We start from the raw sequence: 12,475 nt of genomic DNA, 5'->3' as shown, positions 1-12,475 counted from the left end.
GATGGATAAGCCAATGCCAACACCAACACATTTATGAATTGGATTTTAATTTTTTTTTTTACTATCCATTTCACTTGCCTCATTCCTCTTCATCGTTTCCTGCACTTCACGTTTTTTCCGCTCATCTACGCATCACGGTTTGTTATCAAATGTGAATCTCTTCGTCATACCAATTACTATACTGCTAGAATCGGCGCGAATCGACATGACACGGTAAGCATTTCCGTTCTGGTAAGCGCTCTCGTTCTTTAATAAGTATTATCTATTGCATCAGACTAGTTTAAGCTTCTCCATTAAATGCCACCGAAAGAAAGCTTCAACCCGATATCCCAAACCCCATTTTGAACATGCTATGATCCTCAGTTTCGGGGAAGATTTCGAGTTTGGAACAAGTAATTTGTGCGTAGATTCCATCTACAAGCGTAGCATTTACAGGTTCTCTAACTGCATAAGTTTATTGCTAGCTACACCATGAAATATCTCAAGGATAAATATGAGAAATCATCTGTAGGAAATACAAAAAGGGCAAAAATTCCATTAAAAGAGAAGATATCTGAGAACACAAAACTTCAGTCTTCCTTGGTTGGAGGTCTGACACATCCACAGAAAGGACGCCTCTTTTTTTGGCGGTTCTCTCTTGTGCCGTAGAGATAGTCCCTCAATATAACCCTTGCACTTCTTTCCACGGCTTTAGTTGCTTTGCGGTCAAATTCATTCTCGAGTGTAAGCAACCCAAACTGAATCCGCTGCAGCTCCAATTCTAACCTCCCTACCTTTTCTGACCATCTTCTTGCCCGGTCTGAGAGCTGTCTTCTTCTTGAATTACCCTTTTCATCCTGTCCCTCAACCTTCCTGCCAGGACTAAGGGGTTCTTCCTGAGCACTCCTTGCCAATTTGCCATTAGCCTCAGCCAATTGTAAGATGGCTTGCTCAACTTCTTTTAGCTGTGCCTTCAGATTTTCATATTCAAAACCAGACAACTGGTTGTCAGGTTTTTCAATTTTACTCTTCAAATCTTGGACTACTATTTGAAGATTTGTCAGCCTCTGAGCATCTGAAGCTAGTCTCTCTATCATCCTTCTACTCCCTTGCCTTGGAGTCTCGGTGACTCTCTTGGGCATCTCTTGCTTGTCCACTGCTAATTCTTTCTCAAATTTCTGTTCGTTAGGAGCTTCAATTTGATTGTTCTCCATCAAATCTTTAACAGATTCTAGTGAAGGTTTCTTTAATATTTTTGTTGCAGGCCTCAAGCTTTCAGCAGTTTCCCACAATTCAAGCATTGGATCATCTGTCTCACGATTTTTACTGCCACCAGTCGTAGACGAACCAATACCTTTGCCATAGAAAGAAGCATCTGAAACATGATCAAGCTGGATGTCTTTCATCTTTGCATTAGAGACTTCTTCATCCTTCTGGAGTTTGACGCGTTCACTGGGTCCCAAATCTCCTTCTTCTGGTTGGACATTGATATCCTTGCTTATCCGAACATCAGTAGGTGGAAAAGCATGTTTGCATTTTAATTCGTCAATCTCCTTCATTGCCATCTCCAACTTAGCATTAGCAATTAAGATTTCTTCTGCTGAGAATCTCTTCATTTCCTTTAGTGCTTCCCCAATTGCTTGAACTTTGGCTTGTAAATTTTGTAATTCCATTACTTTTGATGGTTCTGATACATCAAGACTCTCACATGGAGCTTGAATGCTTTTATCCTCTTGATGATTGGATGACTCCAAGTCCTGGTAATAAAAGCATCGAAGAGGTTATACATTCACAAATGCAAAGTGTCTTGCCATACATGGTTTTCATTTGGTTAAAGAGCATTTATTTATCCAGAGGAAGATATCGTTTAGGATTAAGGAGTTGCATGCACAATCCAAGTCAATATTGAGTAGAAGCTGAACAGGTTAACTGGAAGTTGTTTGGGATGGTCAGCATGTAAGACTGAGATCCAGTGGAACGCCAATTAAGTTCCTTTTGACTTACCAACTGAGGGGTATGATACATTTGTGATGTGACCGGTTTAGGTCGTAACCTTGGGGAATATGCTTATAGTCCTAGGCTCTGATACCATTTCACCTGGGTGCCCACCATACATTGTTTTGATGGCCCACAATGGCTCCTCGGGGCTATTGCAAACCCAAAGGAGGGCGTGGCAGCGAAAGATACCTATCAGCCTTGCCAGACATCCTTACCTAAGGGATGCCGACACCCATAGGCGGAGAGTCCTGCTTCGCCATCACATCACAAGCGAGAGTTCCCATGGATGCAATACCCGACTCGGTCTCGGGTTTACAAGCTCTAATACCATTTAAATCAAACCCAATTCACAGCTATTAGCGGAGGGTAAAGAAGGAAATAACTGAAAAATAGCATGAATGAAAGTGTCAAAGAAAGAATTCAAAGGCCGATTGACTATGGAACTAACAAATGAAAGAGTAGAATAACAACTCCAGTATCAGCAGGCCAAGTGATGTAGGGGTAGAAGCTGGATACTTAATAAGTAGGTGATCACTCTATATTAAGTTAACTATCTACATGTATATAAGAAACACATAATAACCTCACTAAAACTGGCCAAAGTGAAACAGATTGCCATATAAAAACATTGGTAGCTTGCTCATGAGATCAGCAACCATAGTTATAAAAACATTAACAGAATAATAAATCAATAAAAATTAAATGAAAATGAAAAGAGTTGTACAAGTTTGTTAAAAAAAATAAAATACTAACTTGGTAATTCTCATTCCAAACAAGTGATTCAATAATAGATCTATGTAACAGAGTTTTCTTGAAAACGCCGACTTTTTCAAAGTAGAATAAAGACTTTTAATTTGCTCAGCCAGGGCTATTCAAAATTTTCACCAGGAAAAACACACTTATTAAGAGCCAACCTAAGATTACATATTTTTATTTAAATTTTTTTTAAAAAAGACTTAGTTTACTTTTCTGTATTTAGTGATCCAACACCCTATTTATAAATCACTGAGTCAAAATCACAACCATACCATTAGATTGTGGAAATGGATGAGACTTACAACCCGCCTTTTTTCTGTTATGATGGTTGGTTTGCCAGTCTCGGTTGTTTCAGAATGCTTTCACAAAACAATGCAAAACTTCAGGTAAATATCCTGAAATTTTCATTAGTTAGCAAAGAAAGAATTACCTGAATCTTGAGATCGCAAGCTTTGTAGCTGTTTGCCTGAGAGACAACCTGGTGTTCCAAACAAGATAAACCATTCTTCAACAACAACAAAAGAGGCAAGATTGTATTTAGTTCATTTCTGAATCCTTCATTTTGTCCTTCTAACACAGCAACTTTTCTCTTCAGTTCCTCAATATCTGCATCTTTCAGAGCACTCTCTTCTACCAGCACCTTCTTTTGTCTCATGGTGCTAGCCTCAAGGCCATTGTATTTCCCAACCAATTCATAAACATTTTCTGCAAATATTCTTTCACGAATAAAAGATAGCTGAAGTTCTATGTAAAATTTTGCTACTTCAGTCTCCCATATCTCAGCTTCATCAACTCTTTTTTGTAGTTCAGACTTCAAAAGCTCATCTTGGGTCTTAAGATTCTGCATCTCTTTCTCATATTTTCTCATCAGTTCACAAGCCTTTTCTTCCAATATTGATGCATAGCAGGTTGATGTTTGGTAGCCTTTGTAAAATTCTGCAGCCTCCATCGCCCATATTTCAGTCTGTTCAATTTTTTCCTGTAACTTAGACTTCAAGTGCTCTTCATGGGCCTTGAGTTCTTCAACTTCTTTCATCAAAATGCTTATTTGTTGCTCTTGCTTACCATTTGCTTTCTGAAGGCAATTTATCTCAGCATGCTGATGAGTTTTATCTTCCAGAAAACTGGAAATTTTCTTCTCTAAATCTTCTCTTATAATCTTAGCTACCTTAAGTTCCTCCTTGAGAGCCTCCGAGTCTTGGAGCAATTCCCTGTTCTCAATCTCCCTAACTTCAAGCTTCTGATTCGCATCTAACAGCTCAACATCTTTCTGAAACAGAAATTTTTTCCCAATTTCAATTTCACAATTCAGCCCAGCATTAACACTTTTCAATTGGCTCAACTCATTGTCCAAAACAGGAGCACGGTTCTTGTAGTTTACCAACTCTTCCACTAACTCCTTGAGCTGCAAATTTTCCATGTCGAGCATTTTCATCCTCTCACTTACAATGCAAAACTTCCTCTCAAGGTCACATTTAAGATCATGAAGAAAGTCCAACTTGCCATAAACACCTCTTAGTTCTGCAACTTTCTCCGTGCTAAAGCTCTCAAAGACCAATGAAAGGGAAGCAAGAGTCAGAGCTTCCTTAAGAACAACATTATATTCCTCCTCTAATAAGTATTTCTCATCTCTCAGGAAGCAAAACTCCTTCTTCCATGATTGGTTTTCCTCGAGAAGCTCAAAGTTTTCATTACTTAGCATCTGGTAAGCCTTATGAGATTCCAACAACTGCTCACGCAGGATAACCATCTCACACTTGAGAGTCTCCTCTCGGTTCTTACCCATCTTTATGTCCTCCTCCAATTGTTTGTTCATTTCCAAGAGTTCAACTTTATCAGTTTCAACCAGTGATAATTTTCCAATAGTGATTTGGAGGTCGTGTGCAAAGGTACATTTTTCAGATTCCAAATTGGCAGCCTCATGTCCTAGTTGCTCAAGAAAAGAACTATGCACAGATTTCTCAAGAGTAAGCAGTTGGACTTCATCTTCAGTATCAATCAGGGTTCTCTGCAATTTTTTTATTTTTTCCAAAATTTGCAGCAAGAGTCCATGATCAGCAGCTTTATGCTGAAACCAACTGCCTGACACTATACCAAGTACTTGTAACACATGATCAATCCATAACATCAGCTGACTATTATTTTCTGTCAGATTATTCAAACTTTCTTTGTGCTGACAAATTTCATGCTGAAGTTCAGAAATAAGTTTCTCAGCCTTCATACATGACTCAATCTGTTTCTGGTTTTCATTCCAAAGAAACAAGTTCCTCTCTTTCATCTCCCGGATACAGCTTTGCAAGACAAAAATCTCAACATTAAAATTTAGTACTTTCTCTTGCTCTTGTTCAAACTCTCTCTTACTTAGTTCAATTGCTTCTTGAAGAAGCAGAATCTGGTTTCCCAAATCAGACAACCGAATATCACTTGATTGGACAAAACCTGCATGTTCTTCCTTTGCATGATCCAGCAAGGCTAGAAGTTCGCACACTTGATTTTGCACCAATTCTTTCTCCTCCTCCAGACAAGCATGCTTATCTTCCAATTCAATAAATTTTTTCTCCAAATCCTTCAGATTTGTCTGAACAGTTTCTACCTGCGAAACCAAATTGTCCCTTTGAATAAGAAGGCTTGAGTTTTCATCATGCAGGGACTGGCATGATTTCTCTAAGCTTTTTGATTTTACTCGGAAGCTGTCTACTTCAACATTCACATCAGATAAGGAGTTCTCCAACAAAATATTTTTCTCTAGAAGTTTTTCCATATTTAGTTTGATAGTTTCTATCTGAGGGAGCAATGAGTTCTTTTCCTCTAGCAGGTTGGAATTTTCTCCCTGGACTGGCTGGTATGACTCTTGTAAGATTTGCAAGTTCTCTCGCATTCCATCTAATTCAACATGAGCATCTGAAAGTGAAACTTCCAACATTGAGTTCACATCCAAAAGCTTCTTTACATCTTTGATCTTCTCCAAAAGGACCAATCTTTCATCCTCCCCTTTACTTGACAACTCCTTCAATTTAAAGTTCTCATCCTGCAACTCTTTCACAGATGATTGAATTGATTCTACACTTAAACCAACAGAAGCCACTTGTTCAATGATATTTTGATATCTCTTGTCTAAATCATTTAGCTTCTCTTTCAATACATACAGCTCCTGCTGAAGAGCACTCCGTTCAGCTCCGAGGAGCCCAACCTCCTTCTCAAGCAGCTGTTTTGCCTCCTTGAAGCTATCAATTTCATCTTCAAGAGTCTTTATTAACTGAGACGAAGACAAATTCTGTGCAGTCAAGTTGTGATTATCCTCTCTAATTCGCTGAATATCGTCCTCCATATCCCTTTTGGTGTTTTCCATTTCTTTCAGCTTCTGAATCCCATTTTGAAGTTCCAAAGCCAATTTTCTCTGTGTTTGTTCAGATTGGGCCTGCAAATGCTGCATAGATTGAAGAGCCACTTCTGCCTGCACCAAATGTTGTTGTTCCTCTTTCATACAGATGTCAAGTTTCTGCAGCTCTTTGTCTTTTTCAGCAATTTCCATTTCTTGCATTTGTGACTTCAGTAGTAAGTTGTCATAGTCTAGTTGAAGTGATTGGCTTGACCTCTCCAAAAGACGACACTTTTCTTCTGCTCCACCCAATTTTTTGACCCCTACAACTACCTCCTGATTAAGGCATTTAGCATCTTCTCGTGCCTGAGCGAGCTCAGCCTCCAGATTGGTTACCCACTCTAAACGCATTTGATATTGAAGAAGGGCATCTGCCTTTTCCATTTCTAATTTAGATGTAGAATTGTGTAAGCTACGAACTTTTTCTTCAGCTTTACTTGCTCGTTCAGTTTCCAATAACATTTGTGAATTAAGATCCTGATTCTCACTTGATAACTTTGAGACCTCCTCTTGTAAAATTCTAATTTTCTCTTCTCCCTCTTCTAATTCCTGCTTCTGCAAATCATGAGATGAACCTTGATTTTTATTTTCTGTCCCCTCTTCCTCCTGGAAATTGAGTCCCTTCCGGGCCCTTCCTTCTCCAAACATCTCATTGAGCTGCTTTAGCCCTTTTTTGCTTGTTCCCATTTCACTTTCTTCGGTGTAAGCTCCATTTCTTTTAATGGCATACATATGGGAAGATAGACCCAGAGCATCTTTTTGCAAATCATCTGGATCAAGTAGGGCCCTTACAGGATGAGGCATTTCAGGTGTGTGGGGTTCAGCTTCAGAAGATGCTGCAGGGGAGTCATCAGTTAGTGAAAATAGGATTTGGTTGGGGAAGGCTTCAGCCATTGTTCGATGGGCCTGACGAAGTTCTCCTGTCGCATGATCATACCTTTCTGCTAGGGCTCGATAAGCTCGGTAGAACTCCTCAACCAGTTTCATGAGTTCAGGGCGTTTCTTGTAATACATCTCAGCTCTCCTGGCAAAGGAATCAGCATCTTCTTCAATCAACTTGATCATGGTTTTAATTTTTGAATCCATATCTGTAAAACAACAATGCATTTGATCAGTACCTGTAATAAATAAATAAACATTGCACATAATTTTAGGTTACTAGCAAATCTGCAAATCCAAGTGACTTTTACAGACAACTTTAAGGAAAGGAATTCTTTGCCACGTCTATAGGAAATTATATCTACTAATATCCATCATTGGAAAGTATGCAATACAAGCCTTACCTGTCTTCTAGGTCTATTGTCAAATACGTGGTTCTTTGAATTATCATTTCGAGCCATAGCTTTATATAAAACTATTTGAGGTATGGTTATTCAGTCACATTGAGTTCCATTCGACTTATGCCCAATATTTGGTCCTAGCCGACCTCATCTTATATGATTAAATGTTCAATTCTAGCATCTTGTTCAGTTTTTAAGGAAAATGGGTTACTGCCTTGTGGGAAAGTGTGAGTTGAACACAATGATCTTGTCACAAAGGACAGTGAAGAGAGTCAGGTGAGCAATCAGAAGAGAACCCTAGAAGGCACAACCACACATATATAAGTGCAGGAATTTATTTGCAAAAGAAGAATAAGCCCAAAAGTATGCTTCCTCAGTAGGTAACTACAGAAAATATCATGAGTCCAGTAGCTTCCTCAGTAGATAACTACGAGTCCAGTATTGTCAATGAAATTAGAATGCCTTAACAACTTAAGGAGGTTTGGCAACACAAGTTACCTGTAAGATTTTCTTGAAGCCATTTTGAATTCTTTGGACTGATATGACTATCCCACCACCATGAATACAAGCGTCTCGATTCATTATGCAATAAATTTGCCATGAGTCCAACTAAGAACACTTACAATAACTCTTCAGATAATGGGAACTCTGTCTTGTCACTGAACAATGAAGCCAGGGCAGAGTCTCTCAGGTGATTAATTCCTAGAATCTTTACAACAATACCTGCAGGGTATCATAATTTAGTGAATAGAAAGAAAGGAGATAATGAGCCTTACTATTGAAACTAATTAATCAGAGAATCCAGGAAGATCAAGTCATTGAGATTCCCATTTCAAACAAATGAGCCGAAGACAGCTAGAAATGAAAGTAATTCGCGTACATTAAGGTACCTGATGGGAAGAGATCGCACCAAAGCACAACAAAAAGATACAGCCTTCTAATTTGCTATCACAACAGGACCTGCTTAGGGACATCTGTCTCCACATAAAGTAAGAAGATTAGGCAGCATAAAAGAGAGATCCAACATATATAGAATGTAGAAAGATCATTACAAATATATATATACATATATATATATATATATGTATATATATGTGTATGTATATATATATGTATATATATGTGTATATATATATACATATATATGTGTATATATATATATATACATATATATATGTGTATATATATATATATGTATATATATGTGTATATATATATATACAGGAAGAATAGGTAGCCTAGGAAGGACAATTTGAAGGATCCCATGCTGTCCTCAAAATAAAGACAATCACAAGTGTCAGTTAAGGACAAAAAAGAGAGGATCAACATGCTAAATTGAGTAACTTCAATCCTGTGCATATCATATTAGACCAACTTATCAGAAATCCCATGCATATCATATTAAACCAACTTATCATAAATCCATTTTCATGATTTTTTTCTTGTCTCTTTTAAATGCTAGAAGTTTTTTAACCTAAAATCTTACCGAATAGATCATAGAGGATTCAAAACAATCAACATGAAACTTGTAAAAAGAAAGAGTCTTGAGAACCCAAAGACGCAGAGAACCATAAGAACTTCATAAAGAACACTTAACTGCTCACTAACTAGGATAAAATTCTAGATAAGAAAAACACTTCAAAAACATCAATTTGCATTAATTTGACTGCCCCGACATTTATTTTTCCCTCCCATGCATACACATACAGAAACGGACATGCATAAACATAAAAAGAATGCCCATTTCTGATCAATCTGCTAAATAGAACATACAATTTCCGGCACTGCTAACAAACAATGAAGGAAGATTACTAGTTCACACCTGCAGCACACTACTCAGAATCACATGTGCAAAGGACTCAAATGGCAAAATCCTATATTCTGAAAGACTCATCCCAAAAACACATAACGACCCTAAGGAGAGCGCAACTGCTGCAATGGAGAAATCAATAAAAGGAACAATGGAAGACGATTCATCAGAGAGCTTAAAGTATACCAATCACTTATCGCAGATACACACAAATCTGCAAAGTATACAAAAGGAAGCTGCTTACCAGCTACCTGTATATACCAGTAAAGGAAACAAAATAATAAAGAGAATACCAGTCATCTAAAAGAAAAGACAACCCAAGCTTTCAAATTCAGTACTCATCATCAAGAAGATACATATCAAGATTTTTCGCATGCATAATTACCCAAAAAAAAAGAGATTTTTCACATGCACATCACCACTGTCATGAAGGCAAAACAACATGCATAGAAACTCATTGATCGATACGGTTTTCCAAACCACGACCTGATCAACAACATCGATTAAGAGAGTCAAATCCAACCTCTACAAAACTCAAAAAGCCAAAACCTTTAAAATTCCAGAAACTGATCCCCCCTCTGTGAAGTAAAACGGAAAAACCATGAATTTCCTATGAGACTGATCTTTCCTCAGACATGCAGTACATGCAACACCAAAATTCCAAAATCACAAAATAGTCCAAGATAAAAAATTTCCCATAAGCAACCATTTGGGATCATTGATCCAACCCACCAAACTCCAAGTTCAGCACCAAATATGAAAAATATTCACCAACCCAGACGAAAACCCATTGATAATTCCAACAAAGAAGAAGAATTCCCAACTGATCAAACCACGAGCAAACAGATTAGCCAATAAACAAAAACTTCATTCCCATCCAACAAGCAGTAGCAGAATTACCCGAAAGAACTACTACTGAAAAGATTTTATCAGATCAGCAGCTGTGTGATAAAAGACCCCCAGCTGCTTCCATCGGAATTTCAACCCATCTTGCCACACCACTGTTTAGTCTCTTTTCTCTCTCCCTCTCTCTCTCTCTCTCTCTCTCTCTCTCCTCTCTATACTCAGAAATGACTCATGACTGGCCAGCGGAAAGTGATGGAAATACAGGACACAGGCAAAAAGAAAAAGGCAGAAAGTAAGACAAAATAGGAAGGAAAACTCCGATTTTATCTTTTCTCCTTACCAAATCTCCTCTGTTTCTTCAAAACTCAAAAGCCCATTTAGTAACTGGCTACATTCACCAAAGCAGAATTATCTGCTTAGATTTATGCTGTCTTTTGTCTGCTCATACGAAGAGAAGCCGTCTACCTGCCAAATTCTCCCTCGTAGATACGAAATTACATAAACACCATTATTCAGTATTTTATTTAATTCGCATTATTTTTCTGTCTTCAATGAAGATGTTTATAAATTGTGAATTATGATGACGTTCTTTCTTGGGTTCGAGGTGGCTACGAAGAATGCCCATGTTGTTCACATAAATTCCTCTTTTCGCCATTCTGTCAATCTGAAAGGCTCTAAAGCCTGTGCTCCCTCTCCTAAAAACGGATTGCTGCCTTTGCTTAGGCAAAATGGAAAGCACAACTTGACTCTTTCTTATTCAAAAAATCATGATTAAGAAAAAAATTAATAAATATAATTTTCGTCTTAATTTAAAATGATTTTAAGTCTTGAATTGGGGATCATAATCATGATTATGTGGGGAATAATGGGTAGTTGGGGTTTATTTAGAACTTGTTACAAGTGACAAAATTAAGTGTAGATGCTCATCACCTGTTTGAGAAAACACTTCAAAGCTTAAAAGCAAAGAGGAAAAGAGATGGGTACATGGAAATCATACACAAGTAGTGACTTTAAATCCAAACAAGCTGGAAAAGTGGTGTTAATCAATTGGTGATTCATGATGTAAGTTACTTTTGATGGACCTTATTAGCGGATTTGACTCTAAACAAAGAGAATCTCCTTAGCTCGAAGAGCATTGCAATTGTGGCAATTTGGTGATGGATATTGGGTCTCACCCCCACTTAGTTTTAAGTAAGCTCCTTGTTGAACAATCATTGGTTATGATCCACTTTATAATCATTATGATTATTTATGTAATTAGGGATTTTTAATCTTCTGTTTAATAATTTTTTGAAGGGATGATGATTCCCACCTATTACAAATCTCTCTCTCATTCTCCCTCTTTAAAATCTTTATTTCTCATATCCACTTAATGGATGTATTTATTAGACAAATAGATTTAGATGATTTTGTAAGTGGCGATATAGTTTTTATCAGTGTTATTAGAATCGGACCAAACTGATGGGTTCAACCAACTAAACCAAAATAGGATATTTTGTCGGTTCTCACATAAAAAAAAATGTTTTTGGTTTAAAACATGAATACCGATTTGATTGATTTGGTTTGAAGTTGAACCTACCCAGTTAGTTTGGTCTAATTCAATCATTTTCTTATGAAGAAATGGTAAAAATAAAAATAAAAATAGAGATTGGATTCAAAGCCATGACCAAGTACATATATAAAAAAGGTAGTATTAACCAACTAAAAACTAATTCATGTCCAGTAGTTGTATCCAGTGTAACCTGATTAGGCCAAAACCAGTCCTCCTACTAGTTCGATGGCCGATTTAGGGCAACTAGACTGAGTTAACTCATATCATAAGAAAGTAGTATATAATTCAAATTAAAAAGTGGTGGGCATATAGATGATATATTCAGGTTTTTGAGGGTGTTTAATATAGGAGTAATATGACCACTCATTAAGTTGTTTCATGTTAAAACATGTAAAAAAAATCTTATACACAAGTGCTACACATTACACATGATGAAACATAAATTAGTGACATAAGACATGTTACATAACATATGATCAAACCAATACAAGCCTATTTATTACAGAGTGTCACATAAACACAAATTTCACTACCTACCACGATACCATTATACTCGAAACTGATACACCCACCTTTGAAGGGTCTTATTACAAAACTCAATACCAAAATACGTACCCCTAATTAAAATATTGATCCTCTAAGGGTTAATCCCACAATTACATTAAAACATCTATTAATACAAAATCTCTTTAAACGTCCCCCTGTGAATTCTCCACAAACTGCATTTTCGTAGTTTTGGATCAAAAGTAGGGGTACTTTCGGTACTCAAAAAATTAAACAACCTCTTAAAGGTTGGTCGGTGCGGACCGTCGGCACCTGCCAGGCCAAACATGAAAAAGGACCACGTGCGAATAAAATGACAAATATACACCTCA

The 12,475-nt window shown here is 37.3% G+C and overlaps 1 protein-coding gene across 3 annotated transcripts; it reads right to left on the bottom strand.

Moving 5' to 3' along the window:
• Positions 1 to 382: 382 nt before the first annotated feature.
• LOC137948540 (protein NETWORKED 1D) lies at positions 383 to 10,413 on the bottom strand. 3 transcript variants are annotated; one of them, XM_068794623.1, is made up of 6 exons: positions 10,103 to 10,413; positions 8,273 to 8,366; positions 7,891 to 8,115; positions 3,164 to 7,200; positions 3,006 to 3,092; positions 383 to 1,736 (listed from the first exon to the last, which is right to left on the bottom strand). In XM_068794623.1, the coding sequence occupies exons 3-6, from the start codon at positions 7,991 to 7,993 to the stop codon at positions 570 to 572; spliced, it is 5,394 nt and encodes a 1,797-aa protein (XP_068650724.1). In that variant the 5' UTR covers positions 7,994 to 8,115; positions 8,273 to 8,366; positions 10,103 to 10,413; the 3' UTR covers positions 383 to 569. The 3 variants fall into 3 exon arrangements, with proteins under 3 accessions (XP_068650724.1, XP_068650723.1, XP_068650725.1); XM_068794622.1 differs by having other exon boundaries at positions 8,283 to 8,366; XM_068794624.1 differs by lacking the exon at positions 3,006 to 3,092 and having other exon boundaries at positions 8,283 to 8,366; positions 10,103 to 10,412.
• Between the last annotated feature and the right edge of the window lie 2,062 nt (positions 10,414 to 12,475).

This window comes from Aristolochia californica, unplaced genomic scaffold (assembly GCF_029961685.1).
Source record: "Aristolochia californica isolate CCGP_79_NKW_82.1479 unplaced genomic scaffold, dmAriCali1.0.hap1 SCAF_13, whole genome shotgun sequence".
Lineage (NCBI taxonomy): Eukaryota > Viridiplantae > Streptophyta > Magnoliopsida > Piperales > Aristolochiaceae > Aristolochia > Aristolochia californica.
The sequence above is the reverse complement of the archived record's forward strand: the minus strand, read 5'-3'. Positions and strand labels throughout refer to the sequence as shown.